The 16,011-nt window shown below is 39.2% G+C and overlaps 1 protein-coding gene across 2 annotated transcripts; it reads right to left on the minus strand.

Moving 5' to 3' along the window:
- Positions 1 to 3,064: 3,064 nt before the first annotated feature.
- Positions 3,065 to 14,698, minus strand: LOC124868357 (gastrula zinc finger protein XlCGF57.1-like). 2 transcript variants are annotated; one of them, XM_047365545.1, is made up of 3 exons: positions 14,235 to 14,686; positions 5,958 to 6,095; positions 5,712 to 5,853 (listed from the first exon to the last, which is right to left on the minus strand). In XM_047365545.1, the coding sequence occupies exons 1-3, from the start codon at positions 14,389 to 14,391 to the stop codon at positions 5,780 to 5,782; spliced, it is 369 nt and encodes a 122-aa protein (XP_047221501.1). In that variant the 5' UTR covers positions 14,392 to 14,686; the 3' UTR covers positions 5,712 to 5,779. The 2 variants fall into 2 exon arrangements, with proteins under 2 accessions (XP_047221500.1, XP_047221501.1); XM_047365544.1 differs by having other exon boundaries at positions 3,065 to 6,095; positions 14,235 to 14,698.
- Positions 14,699 to 16,011: the final 1,313 nt, after the last annotated feature.

Below are 16,011 nucleotides of genomic sequence, written 5' to 3' on the forward strand. Positions count from 1 at the left end.
TAAAGAAGAAGTCAGACAACAGGAGAAGGCTGATAAAATAAATGTTTTGGTCCCATTAAGAGCTTTCATCATTTTCCTCAATATATAACAGTGTTTTCCTTTATTAGAAAAATTCACAATTTAGGTTTTTTTTTGTTGTACATGTGCTGCTTTAATTGCATTTATCTCCCACATTAAAACCTGCTTCTTAAGGGTGCAACATGTTATAGAGACTGAAAGCAAAGATCAGGTAATGTGAAAGTTGTTGCACATAAAATAACAACCTATAGTAAAATCAATTTTGTCATGATCAAGTCTGTCATGATCCTGGTTTGTGTGGTTCCTCTATCCCCAGCAGAGAATCTTTGCTGGAGGTGCTTTCCTGGCTCATTGCTGACAGCACATCTGTCAGTAATTCAATTCAATTCAATTCAGTTTATTTCTATAGCGCCAATTCACAACACATGTTGTCTCAAGGCACTTCACAAACGTCAGGTACATACATTCCAATTAATCTTAACAATTGAACAGTGCAGTCGGATTCAGTTATTTATTCAAATTGGATAAAAAGTTTTTCTGTCTAAGGAAACCCAGCAGATTGCATCCAGTCAGTGACTTGCAGCATTTCCTTCTCCTGGATGAGCATGTAGAGACAGTGGACAGTCACTGGCGTTGACTTTGCAGCAATCCCTCATACTGAGCATGCATGTAGCGACAGTGGAGAGGAAAAACTCCCTTTTAACAGGAAGAAACCTCCTGCAGAACCAGGCTCAGTGTGAGCGGCCATCTGCCACGACCGACTGGGGGTTTGAGAGAACAGAGCAGAGACACGAAGAGAACAAAGAAGCACTGATCCAGTAGTCCTTTCTATGGGAAGGAAAAGTAAATGTTAATGGATGTAGCTCCTTTAGTCGTTTCACCTAGAAAGAAAGAACAGATAAACTTTGAGCCAGTTTTCAAGGTTAGAGTCTGAAAGAGAGCACATATAATTTGTCACAGTAAAAGCTCAGTCAATCACCATGTCTAGGAGAGAATTCCCCTCATCAGACTACTGGTGACATAAGGACCTGTAGGACAATCACTATTCCCCTGATAATCAGCTTATGTCGGTGGAGTCAAGCCCCTGTGTTTTTGTTACCTCACTCCTAGTTTCTCTGTTGCCTTCTGAAAGTGTCTTTGACGTTCTCACACCGCTGCTCAACTTACTTTGTTGCTCTCAATGCCCCCAGATTGCCATTACTGCTCCAACCCCGGATTCCTTCTACAAACCTCTCTGTGACAGATCTCCTTTGAAACTTATCTACATCATGGTGGTCCACAGGAGTTCAACATCTCCAGCCTTCATCTGACTGCCCGCTCTCTTAAATACTGTGTTCACTCGTTCTCAGGATCTCAAGCTCCAGTCTCAGAGGACCCCTCCAGGAACACAAATCTTCACTATAACTTCTACTCAACGGTTACTTTCCCTCAAGCCTTTTCTTATTATTCCCTCCTGCAGAATTCACGTCCTTACTTACTCCTGGCCATACCTGACTGTGCCTCCTCATTCCAGACGCTGCTAAACTTTTGGATCCAGGTCTTCTTTCTGTTGTGCTCATTTATTATTGAACTCCGTGTAAAAAAAACCTTGTCTTTTATTTTCTGCATCTCTCAAATGAATCTGCACGTGGTTCAGGAAACTACCACAAAACATGACAATATCTAGCTGATACCAACTGTTTCTAGCTGCATTTCATTGCGCCAGGTCTCTTAGCTGTGCTGCTTTGTTTTGCCAGGGGGCAACATTTTCCAAGAACCCCAGCCTCTGCAGCCATCATGAAGACGGATCGAGGAGGTGAATGCTGATGCTCATCCACCCAAACCCCAGAACCAGTATCTGCCAAGCATGAAATACATTGTAATATACTATTCTAAGTTGCTTCCATCAGCAACAAAAAGGAGTGTTGTATGTCGACCAAAGACAAAAATGCAATTTACATGCATTGTGTAAGAAGTACATATGTAACACAGAGTAAACCTCTACCACTCATGTGTTATGTAGCCTGCCATAGCAAAGTGATGCGTTCAACAGCATAATGTGCTGTCTAGACTGACATGGTTACCTTTTGTGTTCAACTTGTGTTCTTTGAAGGTATGGGTTCATTTCTTGTTAAAGTAAAAAAGATAAGTTGTTTTAATAAAGTTTGAATATTTGCAGTGAAAACACAGTCCAGCACATAAGTCATGGGAAAATCTCATTGCTTTAAGCATATTTTACAAAATTCAGTTGCAGGAGATGAGGTTTTAGTTTGAAGCAGCAGAAATTGTTAGTTTATTTATAGAAAAACATGGCATGCAAAAAATTTTTATTCTTATTTTTATATCAGGTTTTATACCTTAATCAGCAGAAATCTTTTTCCCTATACCCACAAAGGGAAACTAGTCAGAAGAAGAATTGTCAGGAAATATCAAGTATTTCTAGAAAAAAAAAAAATAGATATGAAATTTTGATGATTCAGCTGAAAATTGTTCGGCACGTTTGTGAGAATATGACTAGCTCTGCATCAGGGAAATATATTATGTAGACTTGAGAATGCAAGCTAATACAAGACACTTATCTTGACAACTGATACAAAACAATAAAAATATTTCATTTGATCGGCAAACTTACATACTTACAACTTAAATACTTTGTGATTCATTAGTTCCCATTAGCTAATCTGTCAATACCTAAATACATGTGCCCCAGTTTTGACCAAAATGACCACCTTACAACCTGTGTAGAATGACGGTCATGAGCTGAAACTGACAAATCATGCAGTCCAAAGTTGATGACTTCCTGCTTGCATATTTGAACTGGTACAGGGCTTCAACTCCACGTGGTATTTAATCAGAGTGTGAGTGCCACATTTGAGCCTAAAACCGGTCTATTCATTCTATACCATCAGAGACATCCACGAAGGAAAATAAGACACTGTGAATTCAAATACCTTACTGTACAAAACTAGTCTGGATAAGATCTGGTATTATAGAGCAATGAATAAAGGAGTGAATGTGAGCACTGCATTTTAAATCAGCAATAACTAAAAACAAAAAGACAACTTTGTAAATCTGTAAATCACACAATTTATTAACACAGAATTCAGTTAAAATATTTGAATCAATTAATTCTGACTTTCACTAAACTTGTAACTTTCAACTAAAACTACAAAGCGAAAGGCCATTACGAAAACAAAATAATTCTCAATGCAGCAATATCACAATCAAGTGTGATCTATATATGGGTGTGTGAGCAAGACTATGTTAGCTCAAAGACAAGATGGATGTGCTGGACTTAACAAACAAAATGGCGGACGATATCAGTGTTGCACTATCAAAGAAGCAAAGACTACTAGCTTGAGCAACTTGGATAGTAGACCACTCTGTATTAAGCTCCCTAGGGTTGTGTAATGTTGTGTAAAGAAAATGTATTTTGTACTTCTAATGCAGCAGGCTGCCTCTAGATTAGGCCGTCCTGAGACACAAATCCTCTCCCTTGGAATTACCCTGGCTAGCAATCAAAACACGCAGGTAGGAGTCCAGGTACACTGGCTGGAGCTAAATGGACCAGGGCTGCTTCTCTACCGGGGAAACAGCAGAACAGTATGTTAACAGGAGAACAGTACAGAGTTGTTTCTTCCTTCATTCTCTGGCCATGCAGTCAAGCATCTGAAGTTACACACACATTTGTTATTCACATAGTGGAATCTCAACACTGCATCATGCTTCTTCTCTTTGACATGCTTCCAGTCCTTTTTGTCACCCATGATAGAACTAGCTTCATCTGGCCAATTAAATATGAAACAAACTTTACAGTCCAGTGTGGTGTTCTTACAACTGAATGCGTTTTGTAAAAAGTGTTTTTAAGGCTGTTGTTAAAAGATTTTAAGTAAACAATTATTGTAGAGTCTGTTGATTTACAGCTTTGTAAAATGTGGGGACATACATAGTTCCTTCACCCTGGCAATTTGACTGTTCCTTTGATACATTGCAACCATCAACAATCAAGTTGCCACAAACCCCTGCTGTCATACAGGTGGTCCCATGTGCTGATAAATTAATCAAGGGCCTGTGATAAGCAGCACACATTGGCTACTTTTTAATCATAAATAATATAAAGAATCGACTCCTATTTTCATAAACAGCTTTCTTATTTTGGTTTAACCATGGTTTAATATGTATGCTGTCGAATCTCATGTGCTTTCATGTACCCGTTTAGATATTTTAAAAACATAAGGCTTTCTAAAAGAAGAAAAACTGGCTCTTATGACTGAATTTGTGGTAAGGGGTCAGGTGTAATAATTTGTTTCCTTATGCTTATTCGGTCATTCCAAACAGGTGACTTATTTGTCAACAGGAGTATTTCACAACAGCCTGTACAGGTTAATCTCAGTCTCCTCTCTCGAGTCGCCACAAGAGTTACTTATTATTCATAGCTAAGGTTTTTTCTTCAGTGTGAATGCTCAAGTGTTTGCTTAATGTTTGTTTTAGACAAAATCTTTTTCCACAAAAATCACAACAATAACGTTTCTCACCTGTGTGGGTTCTAATGTGTGTTACTAAACTTTTGTTTTGGCCAAATCTTTTTCCACAAAAATCACAAAAGAAAGGTTTCTGTCCTGTGTGGGTTGTCATGTGTCTATTTAGTATTGATTTCTGATTAAATCTTTGTCCACAAACCTCACAACAATAAGGTTTCTCATCTGTGTGGATTCTCCTATGTCTGATTAATGTTTCTTTATGGCTAAATCTTTTCCCACAAAAATCACAAGAAAACGGTTTCAGTCCTGTGTGGATTCTCATATGGGTAGTCAATGCTGATTTTTTAATAAAACTTTGTCCACAAACATCACAACAATAAGGTTTCTCACCTGTGTGGATCCTCTGGTGTGTGTTTAACATTGATTTTTGATTAAATCTTTTCCCACAAAGATCACACCAAAAGGGTTTCTCACCTGTGTGCGTTCTAATGTGTTTTTGTAAATTTCTCTTTTGGCTACACCTGTGTCCACAAATATCACAGGAGAAAGGTTTCTCACCTGTGTGGATTCTTATGTGAGCGTTTAAAAATGCTTTTAGCCTGAAGCATTGGCCACAAATATCACAATGAAAAGGTTTCTGTCCTGTGTGGATTCTTAAGTGTGTGTTTAAATTTCCTTTATGGTTAAATCTTTGTCCACAAATATCACAACAAAATGGTCTCTGTCCTGTGTGGATTCTTAAGTGTGTGTTTAAATTTCCTTTTCGGCTGAATTTTTGGCCACAAGTAACACAACAGAAAGGTTTCTCACCTGTGTGGACCCTTTTGTGTCTGTTTAACATGGATTTTTGACTAAATCTTGCTTCACAAATATCACAACGAAAGGGTTTCTCACCTGTGTGGATTCTAAGGTGTGTGTTTAGATTTTTCTTTTGGCTGCATCTGTGTCCACAAATATCACAGCAAAAAGGTTTCTCTACGGTGTGGATTATTTTGATTGTACTTATAATTTTCCTTCTATTTCTTAGATTTTTATTTATGGTAAAACATTTATTATCTGAACAGTTTGGAGACCCTGCTCTTGAGTAATGTTTGATATGGTGAACAGCATCATCATCTTCTTCATCCTCGCTAACTTCAGTCTCTGAGGAGTTAGTAGCATCTCCACGGTCCTGATTCCTGGTGAATTGTGCTGGTCCACCTTCTTCTTCTGGGAAACATCTGTCTTCCTTCTTGGGTTGACAAAGCGGTGAGAACAGAGGGGACTCTTCATCATTCTCGCTGACTTCAGTCTCTGAGGAGTTAGTGGCATCTCCACAGTCTTGATTCCTGGATAATTCTGCTGGTCCACCTTCTTCTGGGAAATATCCATCTTCCTTTATGGGATGAAGAAGCGGTGAGAACAGAGGGGACTCTTCATCATCCTCGTTCTTTATGGGAGTTTCAATGATGGGAAACCTGGCATTGGTCTCCCTCTTACCGAGTTGCTCTACTTGCAGATTGGTGCAGACTTCCTCCTGTTCCTCCTTTATGTGGTGGGGCTTTGGGTCCTGGGGGTCATCACCAGGACTCTGGTATTTTGGACCATCTTCTTCAACCAACAGAGTCTGCTGAACTCCTACGGGAAGCACAGAAACACATTATGTACATGATGATCAACTGATAATTTATTAATCCCTATTTAAAGAAGCCAACAGTTTCTGCTTGTCTGAGCTTTTCAGGAAGCTCGTTTCACTTTTAAAAAGGAGCCTATCAACTCAAAGTTTCCTTACAGAAAACTGAGAAAGAAGGTCTCGGAAACCTGAGGGGCATAGATGGCTCTAACTTGAAAAGCAACTAAGTAATTTATTTCAGCACAAAATTATTTTGTATTTTATAGACCAGTAGCAGAAAATCAAATTCTGTTCTTTGCAAAGCACCGCCTGAGATCTTGGCATATGAAGTGAAAAGAGCAAGGGGGGTGGGGGGGGGATGTACTTACTGCAGAACTATAATGTGAAAGTGGCTAAGGTCAAAATAGATGACACTGTTAGTGATGTATCCTGGAAGGCCCATTTTGGTGTTCTGTTCACTAACATTTTGGAATGTGCAATAATCATATCTAGAATGACGTGTATGTTTGGGAAGAACAATAATCACTACTTCATTCACTATGTATCATCCATCCATCCATCGTCTTCCGCTTATCCAGGGTTGGGTCGCAGGGCAGCAGCCTAAGCAGAGAAACCCAGACTTCCCTCCCCCCAGTCACTTGTGCCAGTTCATCTGGGGGAATCCAAAGGCGTTCCCAGGCCAGTCGAGAAACATAGTCCCTATAGCGTGTCCTGGGATTTCCACTGGGCCTCCTCCCGGTGGAACCCCTCACCGGGCATCCTATCCAGATGCCCAAGCCACCTCAACTGGCTCCTCTCGACGTGGAGAAGCAGCGGCTCTACTCTGAGTCCCTCCCAGATGATCAAGCTTTTCACCCCATCTCTAAGGGAGAGCCCAGACACCCAGCGGAGGAAACTTATTTTGGCCGCTTGTATCCGTAATCTCGTTCTTTCGGTCATGACACCAAGCTCATGAACTCAGGTGAGGGTAGGAACGTAAATCAACCGGTAAATCGAGAACTTCGATTTTTGACTCAGCTCTCTCTTCACCACGACAGACCGGTACAGCACCCGCATCACTGCTGACGCAGCACCAATCCATCCATCAATCTCCCGCTCCATTTTTCCCTCATTCGTGAACAAGACCCCAAGATACTTGAACTCCTCCACTTGAGGCAGGACCTCCCTCCCAACCCGGAGAAGGCACTCTACCCTTTTCAGGCTCAAGACCATGGCCTCGGAGGAACTGATTCTGCGAACTGCTCCAGTGAGAGTTGTAGATCACGAGCTGATGAAGCCAATAGGACCACATCATCTGCAAGACGCAATCCTACGACCACCAAAACGGATTCCCTCAACATCTTGGCTGCGCCTAGAAATTTTGTCCATAAAAGTTATGACCAGAATCTGTGACAAAGGGTAATCTTGAAGGAGTCCAACCCTCACTGGAAACGAGTCCGACTTACTGCTGGCTATGCGGACCAAGGTCTGATACCGATCATACAGGGACCTAACAGCCCGTTATGTATCATTATTTATGTATTGACATTTATCATTCCATCTACATCTTTCTATCTTCATGTATGTTTCCATCTTTCTGTCTCTCTCCATATTTTTATCTTTTATATCTTTATCTGTTTCTCTCCATCTTTCTGTCTTTATGTTTTGGCACCAGGTCTGCATTGCCTCCATCTTCTTGTGATGTTTTTTTTTTTTTTTTTTCCCTTTACATGTGGGCAGGGTGCTCCTACTACTACATCTCCAGTTGCTGTGTAGTTACTTCCCTCTGCTGTTGGTCCCCCAGAGAAGCCCCCAAGGTTTACCTTTCCAAAGATTATTGGCTGGAAGACTGCACCGCCCATCCAGAAGCTGCAGTCAATGAATGAGAGGAAAATTTAAAAGCTGGCACAATACTTTAATCAGGGTTGCTGTGCCTCATGAGCAGTATACCATTGTATGTTTGTCTAGGCTGTTTCATTTCAGTGACTTTGAATCTCAAGTTTGTCACATTCACAGCCAAGAGACTATTTGTGAACTAATTTCATTCTTGTGGTTTGAACCGATTGTTTTAGTTTCTGCTCCTTGCCAGTTTGATTGTGTATCCTGTGTTCTTTTGAATCTTCAAAGTTTGCCTTTAACTAGTTAGTTCACTTTCAAGAGTAGCTTTGTGTTGTAATTTAGATAATCTTTGAAGAAAACTTTGATTCCTGTATTTTGTTTTATTGCTTTGTACAAATTAAATGGTAAATTATTCTTTTTTGTAAACCATCCTTTGGGTTTTGTCATTTATGTTGCTTCCATTACGAGCTTCAGATGAAGAATGTCTGTTTTCATCGGGGTCTTCCTCCACAAATCTACCTTAGAATTATAAAACTTTTTTTTCTGGATACAATGTAGGTTTTGTGTCACCTCTCAGGAGCTGTAAGAAAATAAATTCTGAAAATGGGACAAAAGCATTTTTTACATCTCTGTTGCTCAAAAAATGAAGAAATATTACCTAAAATGCACAAGGTCTCCTGATATTTGTATGCCCAACTAAATATTCTTAGGCTACAAAATTCAAGTGTTTAATTTAAGTTAATATGTTCTCTTTAATTTTTTATTAAATCCTACCGTTTTGTAATTTTTGCCACTTGCTGCAGTACTTTGATTTGCTGGTTGCGACTGGTGGTTTTTCATTCAACCGAACACGGTATTTGCAAACATGGAAAAAAAACGCTCTGTGATTGGTGTGGTTCTTTCTATGAACCATTTTTACTTTCAATTTGCGAGTGTAGAGACACAGCCGAGCGTGAGCTCCAAGCTGGTGGAGCAAGAGTTTCTCAGAGTTAAGCGTGTGCCAGAACAAATACTGAGTGACCGTGTATGAGATTTAAATGCACACGCCACATATTATTGTTTATTCTCATAGATTTAAGCACTCACATCAGTCTCACTGTGAGCTCAGGTTGGTGGTACACCAATGACTGCGCATATGTTGCCGAGCTCCACTGCAAGAGATAAAGTGAGCAGGAAATTGTGGAGGCACGTCCACGGAAAGGTAAAATTGAAATAGAGATGTAAAAATAACAAATACCAAGATGATTTAGTTTGTTTCATGTAGACATGTTTTATATACAGGGGTTGGACAATGAAACTGAAACACCTGGTTTTAGACCACAATAATTTATTAGTATGGTGTAGGGCCTCCTTTTGCGGCCAATACAGCATCAATTCGTCTTGGGAATGACATATACAAGTCCTGCACAGCGGTCAGAGGGATTTTAAGCCATTCTTCTTGCAGGATAGTGGCCAGGTCACTACGTGATACTGGTGGAGGAAAACGTTTCCCGACTCGCTCCTCCAAAACGCCCCAAAGTGGCTCAATAATATTTAGATCTGGTGACTGTGCAGGCCATGGGAGATGTTCAACATCACTTTCATGTTCATCAAACCAATCTTTCACCAGTCTTGCTGTGTGTATTGGGGCACCGCCTTCAGGATACAATGTTTGAACCACTGGATGCACATGGTCCTCAAGAATGGTTCGGTAGTCCTTTCAGTGACGCACCCATCTAGCACAAGTATTGGGCCAAGGGAATGCCATGATATGGCAGCCCAAACCATCACTGATCCACCCCCATGCTTCACTCTGGGCATGCAACAGTCTGGGTGGTACGCTTCTTTGGGGCTTCTCCACACCGTAACTCTCCCGGATGTGGGGAAAACAGTAAAGGTGGACTCATCAGAGAACAATACATGTTTCACATTGTCCACAGCCCAAGATTTGCGCTCCTTGCACCATTGAAACCGACGTTTGGCATTGGCATGAGTGACCAAAGGTTTGGCTATAGCAGCCCGGCCGTGTATATTGACCCTGTGGAGCTCCTGACGGACAGTTCTGGTGGAAACAGGAGAGTTGAGGTGCACATTTAATTCTGCCGTGAAGACTGGCTACCAGGCTGGTCCAATTTAGCCATGAAACCTCCCACACTAAAATGACAGGTGTTTCAGTTTCATTGTCCAACCCCTGTAGGTAACCTTTAATGACTTCTGTTGTGATCTACAGCATTTAGAAAATAAATCTGATATAATTATTAACATCTAGGGGAGGTGTAGGGGGTTGTTGGAGAGTAGGGGGTTGTCCAACATAACGACAGAGGAAACACTACCTTTGAAGTGGAGAATGTGTTTTTGGGCCAAAAATACATAAATAAATAAATGAAAATCCAAAAAATATATATTATTGAATGAGTACCCTCTTATGACACCAAAAGTCCTCTGTTGAAATGGGCTGCTAGTTTAAAAAAAAAAAAAAAAAGAAAAAACACTTTTAAAAAGCCACAGCCAAAATGAAAAATGTTTTTCTTTACAGTTGCTACAGTTTAAAATATATTACAAACCAAAAGTTTGGACACACCTTCCCATTCAAAGAGTTGTCTTTATTTTCATGAACTTATATAGCACTTTTCCAGTCATACAGACCATTCAAAGCGCTTTACACTAGAGCCACATTCACCCAATTGCACTCACTAACGCTCACATTCATACACCGATACGCAGATCGGTAGGCAGCTTGAGGTTAAATGCCTTGCCCAGGGGCACATCGAGTCTAGAGCAGCATGCTTGTCAAGCCCAAGGCAGTGCAAAGTGGTTCTCAATATTTCATAATAATAATAATAATAATATCTGTAATATATTTTGACCAGGAGCAAAATAATAATTGTTGCTTTACTGTTTTCAAAGAAACAAGATCAACTTATGCATTTTGTTTTAAATGTCCAACCTATTTTCATGAAACAATGGAACCAAGACCAAAATTCCAGGGAAAAAACTGCACAACTTTAACAAAGCACCAGTTATAAACCAGATCTCAAAGTTTTAATAACAACCTACTTGATACAAATATTAAGTAGGTTGTTATTAAAACTTTCATAGTATGCATAACATTTCCACAAAGTGACACCAATAGATGGACCAAAGGCAAACGTGACTCTTAGGGTTGTAAATGTTGCTAATCCCTTGCCTAGGTGATTCCCAAAGAGCTGTTAAACTCCTTTATGCTAAATGTTAGACTATCATCTGATAAAAAGGATTTATCTCTCAAGGGCAAATATTTCTTAATTGTGGCAACAAATAAAAAAACAAAAAACAAATTCACCTTTTAGAGAACAGAAGATATGATACATCTCAAATCTACATGTGATGATTATCAACAAACAATGAATGGAGGAGCAGCACCCTGAAGTAGATAACATTGTCCAGATGCCCTCAATGGTTAGTTCTGCCTCTAAACATACCAGTCCCAACCAAATAGGAGCTGCCACAAGTCAGGAGCTGCCGAGTCAGAGGCGGTTCTTGTAAGCATAACCTTTAACATTTATGGTCACAGTATCACCCACGCATTTTTATATTAATGAATCCCGATGTTCTGCATTGAGGGACAATAAAGGATATTTCTATCCTGTTCTATGTCTGGCAGCCATGCATGGTCAGACCAGACGGTGCTGAAGGTGGCATGTTATGTAAGAGTATTAATGTAGGTTCAATGAAAGCCTATAGACACGCTCATAGTTACAGCATTCTTGTCATACTTTTGCCAAAGGCCTTTATTTGGGTGATCATGCTTTTATATTTCATAATATATTGATACTTTTTTTTTATATATATAATTGTGTATATGTGCACATTTAAAAAGATTTTCTTTATTATTGAGGGCAAAGTGAACCGGAGTCATATTTCTCATTTGTCTGTACAAACTTGGCAAAGCTGATTCTGATTTGGATTATCTACCCGCTCTCCTTGCTGACCAACAGGATGCTGAAGTTAATACCCTATTTGAACCTTAAGGGCAAAATGCTATTTCACTTTTTTTAAATAGGTGTTTAAACCATGTTTGATCATCTGTATAAACTAAAACACGTGTACTAGTCAAAATTGTACTGAAGTATTCATAACTAAAGACAGATTATCTAAAAACTGTGTTCTGTAAAACTTAAAACATTTTTGTTTGGAATATAGGTCTTAGCAGTTTTACAGTGTATTTTAAAGAATGTGTCTCTTGTTAATGATAATGTCATCCATTTTGACAGTGTTAGATATATTTTAGTTCAGATTTATTAATAGCAGAAATACCCCTGAACCTATGATTCAGATGACTATTTCTATCACCCAACAGATACCAGACCTTGGTGAGGGAAAAACGAAAGAACTAGGATCATATTAGAATGTATGTAATTAACTGTCTTTCTTTCTGAAGTGCCTTCAGATGATGTTTGTTGTGTATTGGTGCAATATAAAAAATAAAAAAAAAAAACTTAAATCTCATCAGAATTAGATGAAGATTAGCATATCATTTTCACTTTGCCTAACTCAGTTTGGTTGCAATTCGCTATGGTGATTAATAATTGCTTGTAATATAACTTTATTTTAAAATTCTGGCAGCTTTTATGCATAATGAATCACTGCCAGCCCAGTAACATGAGTTACAGAAACTGTTAGAGGTGTTCTGACAAACAAATACTTCATCGGCTATTCAATCATGGTGCTTCTCTACAAGCTGCATCTATTGGTCGGGGAAGGTGTTTTGTTAGAATTTCATGCTATTTGTGGCGGTCCGTCATGCACGGATAAAATGCTAGAGAAAGTCCCAGCTTAGTAAGATAAAGTTATTTATTTTATGAAATTCTAATATCTTCTCTACTTGTTAATGTTACAAGATTTACTGTGTTGACATCTGAATTGATTGTGGACTGTATGCTGCACTTCCTTGGTTACTATTAGCTCACGTAAGTGACCTCAGCTAGCGACACCACAGGTCAGGGAGACTCCAGTTTAGATTAGTGTTGCCCTATTGACCTTCACGTTGATACAGAGCTAATTTTCTCTCCAAACACCACATACACCATCAATACTAGCAGTGAGCAGTGGATGGTTAAAACATGGCAGTTGCAAATATTTTACTTTTTTTTTCTTTTTGTTCAGTTCATATCTTTTTTTGTGTAACTGCACAACAACACAGTGATCAACTGGAGAAAACATTATGGATATCTTATTTATTAGTTATGCTTAAATTTTAGCAGGAATGTACCGGAAATAGCCATTCTCTTTTTGGTCTTAGTTTCTATAAAACCTAACTAAAATATCCCCAAACTATGTTGTTTCACATTTTTCTCTAACAGACATTGGCAGTAAAAATAATCAATTTAGGAGCTTAATTAACAAAAACAGACAAAATGTGGGAAATTTCTGTTTTATTATTCCAGGTTTGGTTTTACGTTTTCTACAATGTAAATTCAACTTCTCAATAATGTGGATTTATATAAGAAAATTATATTTTATTCATTTCTACACTTTTTTTCAGTCGCTAGTGCTTTTGTTTTACTTTTAGAAACTATATAATTTGAGTTTTGAACAGTAAGATAATAGTAGTTGTATTTATGTTAACTAAGACTGGGCCAGCAACAAGTGTAAATAGTGAAACGTTTTCTGCTGAGTGACATCAGGGAACAGGGATCTGTGTAATACTTTTACTAACCTAATCAATGTGTGGCTAGTAGAGAACAAGTAGTTTCTTTTTACATCCAGCACTACGCTCCTGCCTGTTATTTCTACAGAGGTCAATTGTTTTTGTCTAAGTCTGCATTAAATTACACCTGAGTTCAGTTAAAACCTTAACTTCTTGTTTTTTAACCAACACTAATCAAGTTGTGGCTAATATACTTTGTATGTGGCTAATTGAATTGGATGACAATAAGCCACAGTGGCTAATCATGTTTAAACCTGAGAAAGAATATTGAAAACTGTTCCAATAATCTTGATCGTTCAAAAATACCTCTTTGATTATTTAGAATATAAATAACAGTCGGTACTATTTAAAGACAAAAACTATTATAAACACCAGTAAAATTTAGCATAAAAATGGGCCTGTTGTGTAAGTTAGCATCCCTGGTGCTAAGTGCCCTTCAAAAACAATTATGTGGTCATTTAAGCTTTCACTTTATTTCTGAAAAGTTGTGCATTTAAATGAGTGACTAAAATGAGACCAACAGTTGCTGTTGTTTAAATGACCAAACAGTCAGCAAGCTAAGCTGCTAACACAGACAATAGAAACCTGTTAGGAAGCTACATCCGTTAGCCTCCTGAGAACTGTTTCTCAAATGTAATTTAAATCAAAACATACAAACCTAATCTGTGCAGCAGAACTCGGGGGTTGAAAACAGCCTCCACGGTTTTGTGATGCAGCTTATTTTGTTCCAAACGAGACCGCTCCTCTTTGTTAGCTGCTCCGGAAATCTCTCCCACTGCTGCCTGCTGCTGGTGTTCGCCCTGCGGTGTCCACATGTCTGTTGTTAGCCTCTCTCCGCTCAGGTGTTCGCGGAACAGTTACTGAGCAGTTAGAGGCTCAGATTAGTCATGTTACCTCTAACACCGAGGCTTCAAAGCACGCTTCAAACTCGACAGGGTAGTTATGGTGAAGCAGTGGGCCGGAGCTTGCTTCATGTGACGTCACAGATGACGTGTGAACCACTTCACTGCTTCATTCAGACCAAGTCAGCTGACTGCTTCGAGTTGACTGGCGGAGTTTCAAACATTTGGCGCGATTCAGTGTATTTAAGATGCTCTCAAGCCCCTGTTCACATCCCCGTTCTACACGTATTATACATTACGAACAGCTCTTGTTTTTGGATATTCGGAGTTTTGGTGGATTATTCTGTCATTAGCAACCATCTAGGAAGTGTTCCCAAGTGTGGGAATATTTTGATTTGGTGCCACCTAATAAGGTAATGTACATTCAAAGTGTTTATTAGAAAGCCTATAGCCTATACTACTATGCAGTAGTGTTATAGTCATGGTATCATGTTATGCAAGAGGTGCGGTAACGGGTTGTTATCTTGGTTTTACAGGTGCAGTGTTTGCTTTGCCCGCAGCTGATGAAGTATAATAATAATACGTCATCAATGCTGAGGCATTATAGAGTCAAACACGAGAACACTCAGCCTCCTGCCACCAATCAAGGTCAGCATAACACAGATATACATGCAGAATTAGAAAGAATGACAGTTAACTGTTTGTAAGTTAAATTGAAGTAACTTTTCTTTATTTATTTTTTTTAGGATCCAGGAAGCAAGAGCTTGATGAAGCTCTTGTGGACTTCATAGTGAAGGACTCCCAGCCTTTCACTTTATCCAAACTTAGACCACCCAGCCAAGCAGTTCCTTGTCACACCAGCCTCCTCTGTTCCCTGTGAAAGAGATATTTTCCAAAGCTGGAGAAATTGTCTCAAAAAAAAAAAAGAAACCGTTTGAGCCCTTCTACTGTGCAGAAATTACTTTTCTTGAATAAAAACACTTGAAGTAACACAAGCACCCTCTTTATTACACCAAGCACAATGTCCAAAAACACTTAGTACACCAAGCACACTCCCAAAGAAAATATAAATGACAAATCAAATTTTTTCACTTCATTTATTTTTTTTTGTTACTTATTTAAAATGGGACAGTGGATTTTCATAAAACAAATGACAATTCATGTTAAAGAAGCCAGAATTAGCCTATTTGCTATTTTTCATCTGTAATCCCCTACGGTTTATATTGTCAGTCAGTCATTTTCTACCGCTTATTCCATAGTGGGTCGCAGGGGAGCTGGTGCATATCTCCAGCAGTCCATGGGTGAGAGGCAGGGTACACCCTGGACAGGTTGCCAGTCCATCGCAGGGCAACACACAAACAACTACACACACTATCATTCACCTAAGGTCAATTTAGAGTGACCAATTAAACTAACAGGCATGTCTTTGGACTGTGGGAGGAAGCCAGAGTACCCAGTGAGAACCCACGCATGCACGGGGAGAACATGCAGAAAGACCTGTGGCCGGGAATTGAACCCAGGACCTTCTTGCTGCAAGGCAACAGTACTACCAACTGTGCCACTGTGCAGCCTGGTTCATATTGTTTTTAAATT

Source organism: Girardinichthys multiradiatus, chromosome 5 (genome assembly GCF_021462225.1).
Source record: "Girardinichthys multiradiatus isolate DD_20200921_A chromosome 5, DD_fGirMul_XY1, whole genome shotgun sequence".
NCBI classification, from domain to species: Eukaryota; Metazoa; Chordata; class Actinopteri; order Cyprinodontiformes; family Goodeidae; genus Girardinichthys; species Girardinichthys multiradiatus.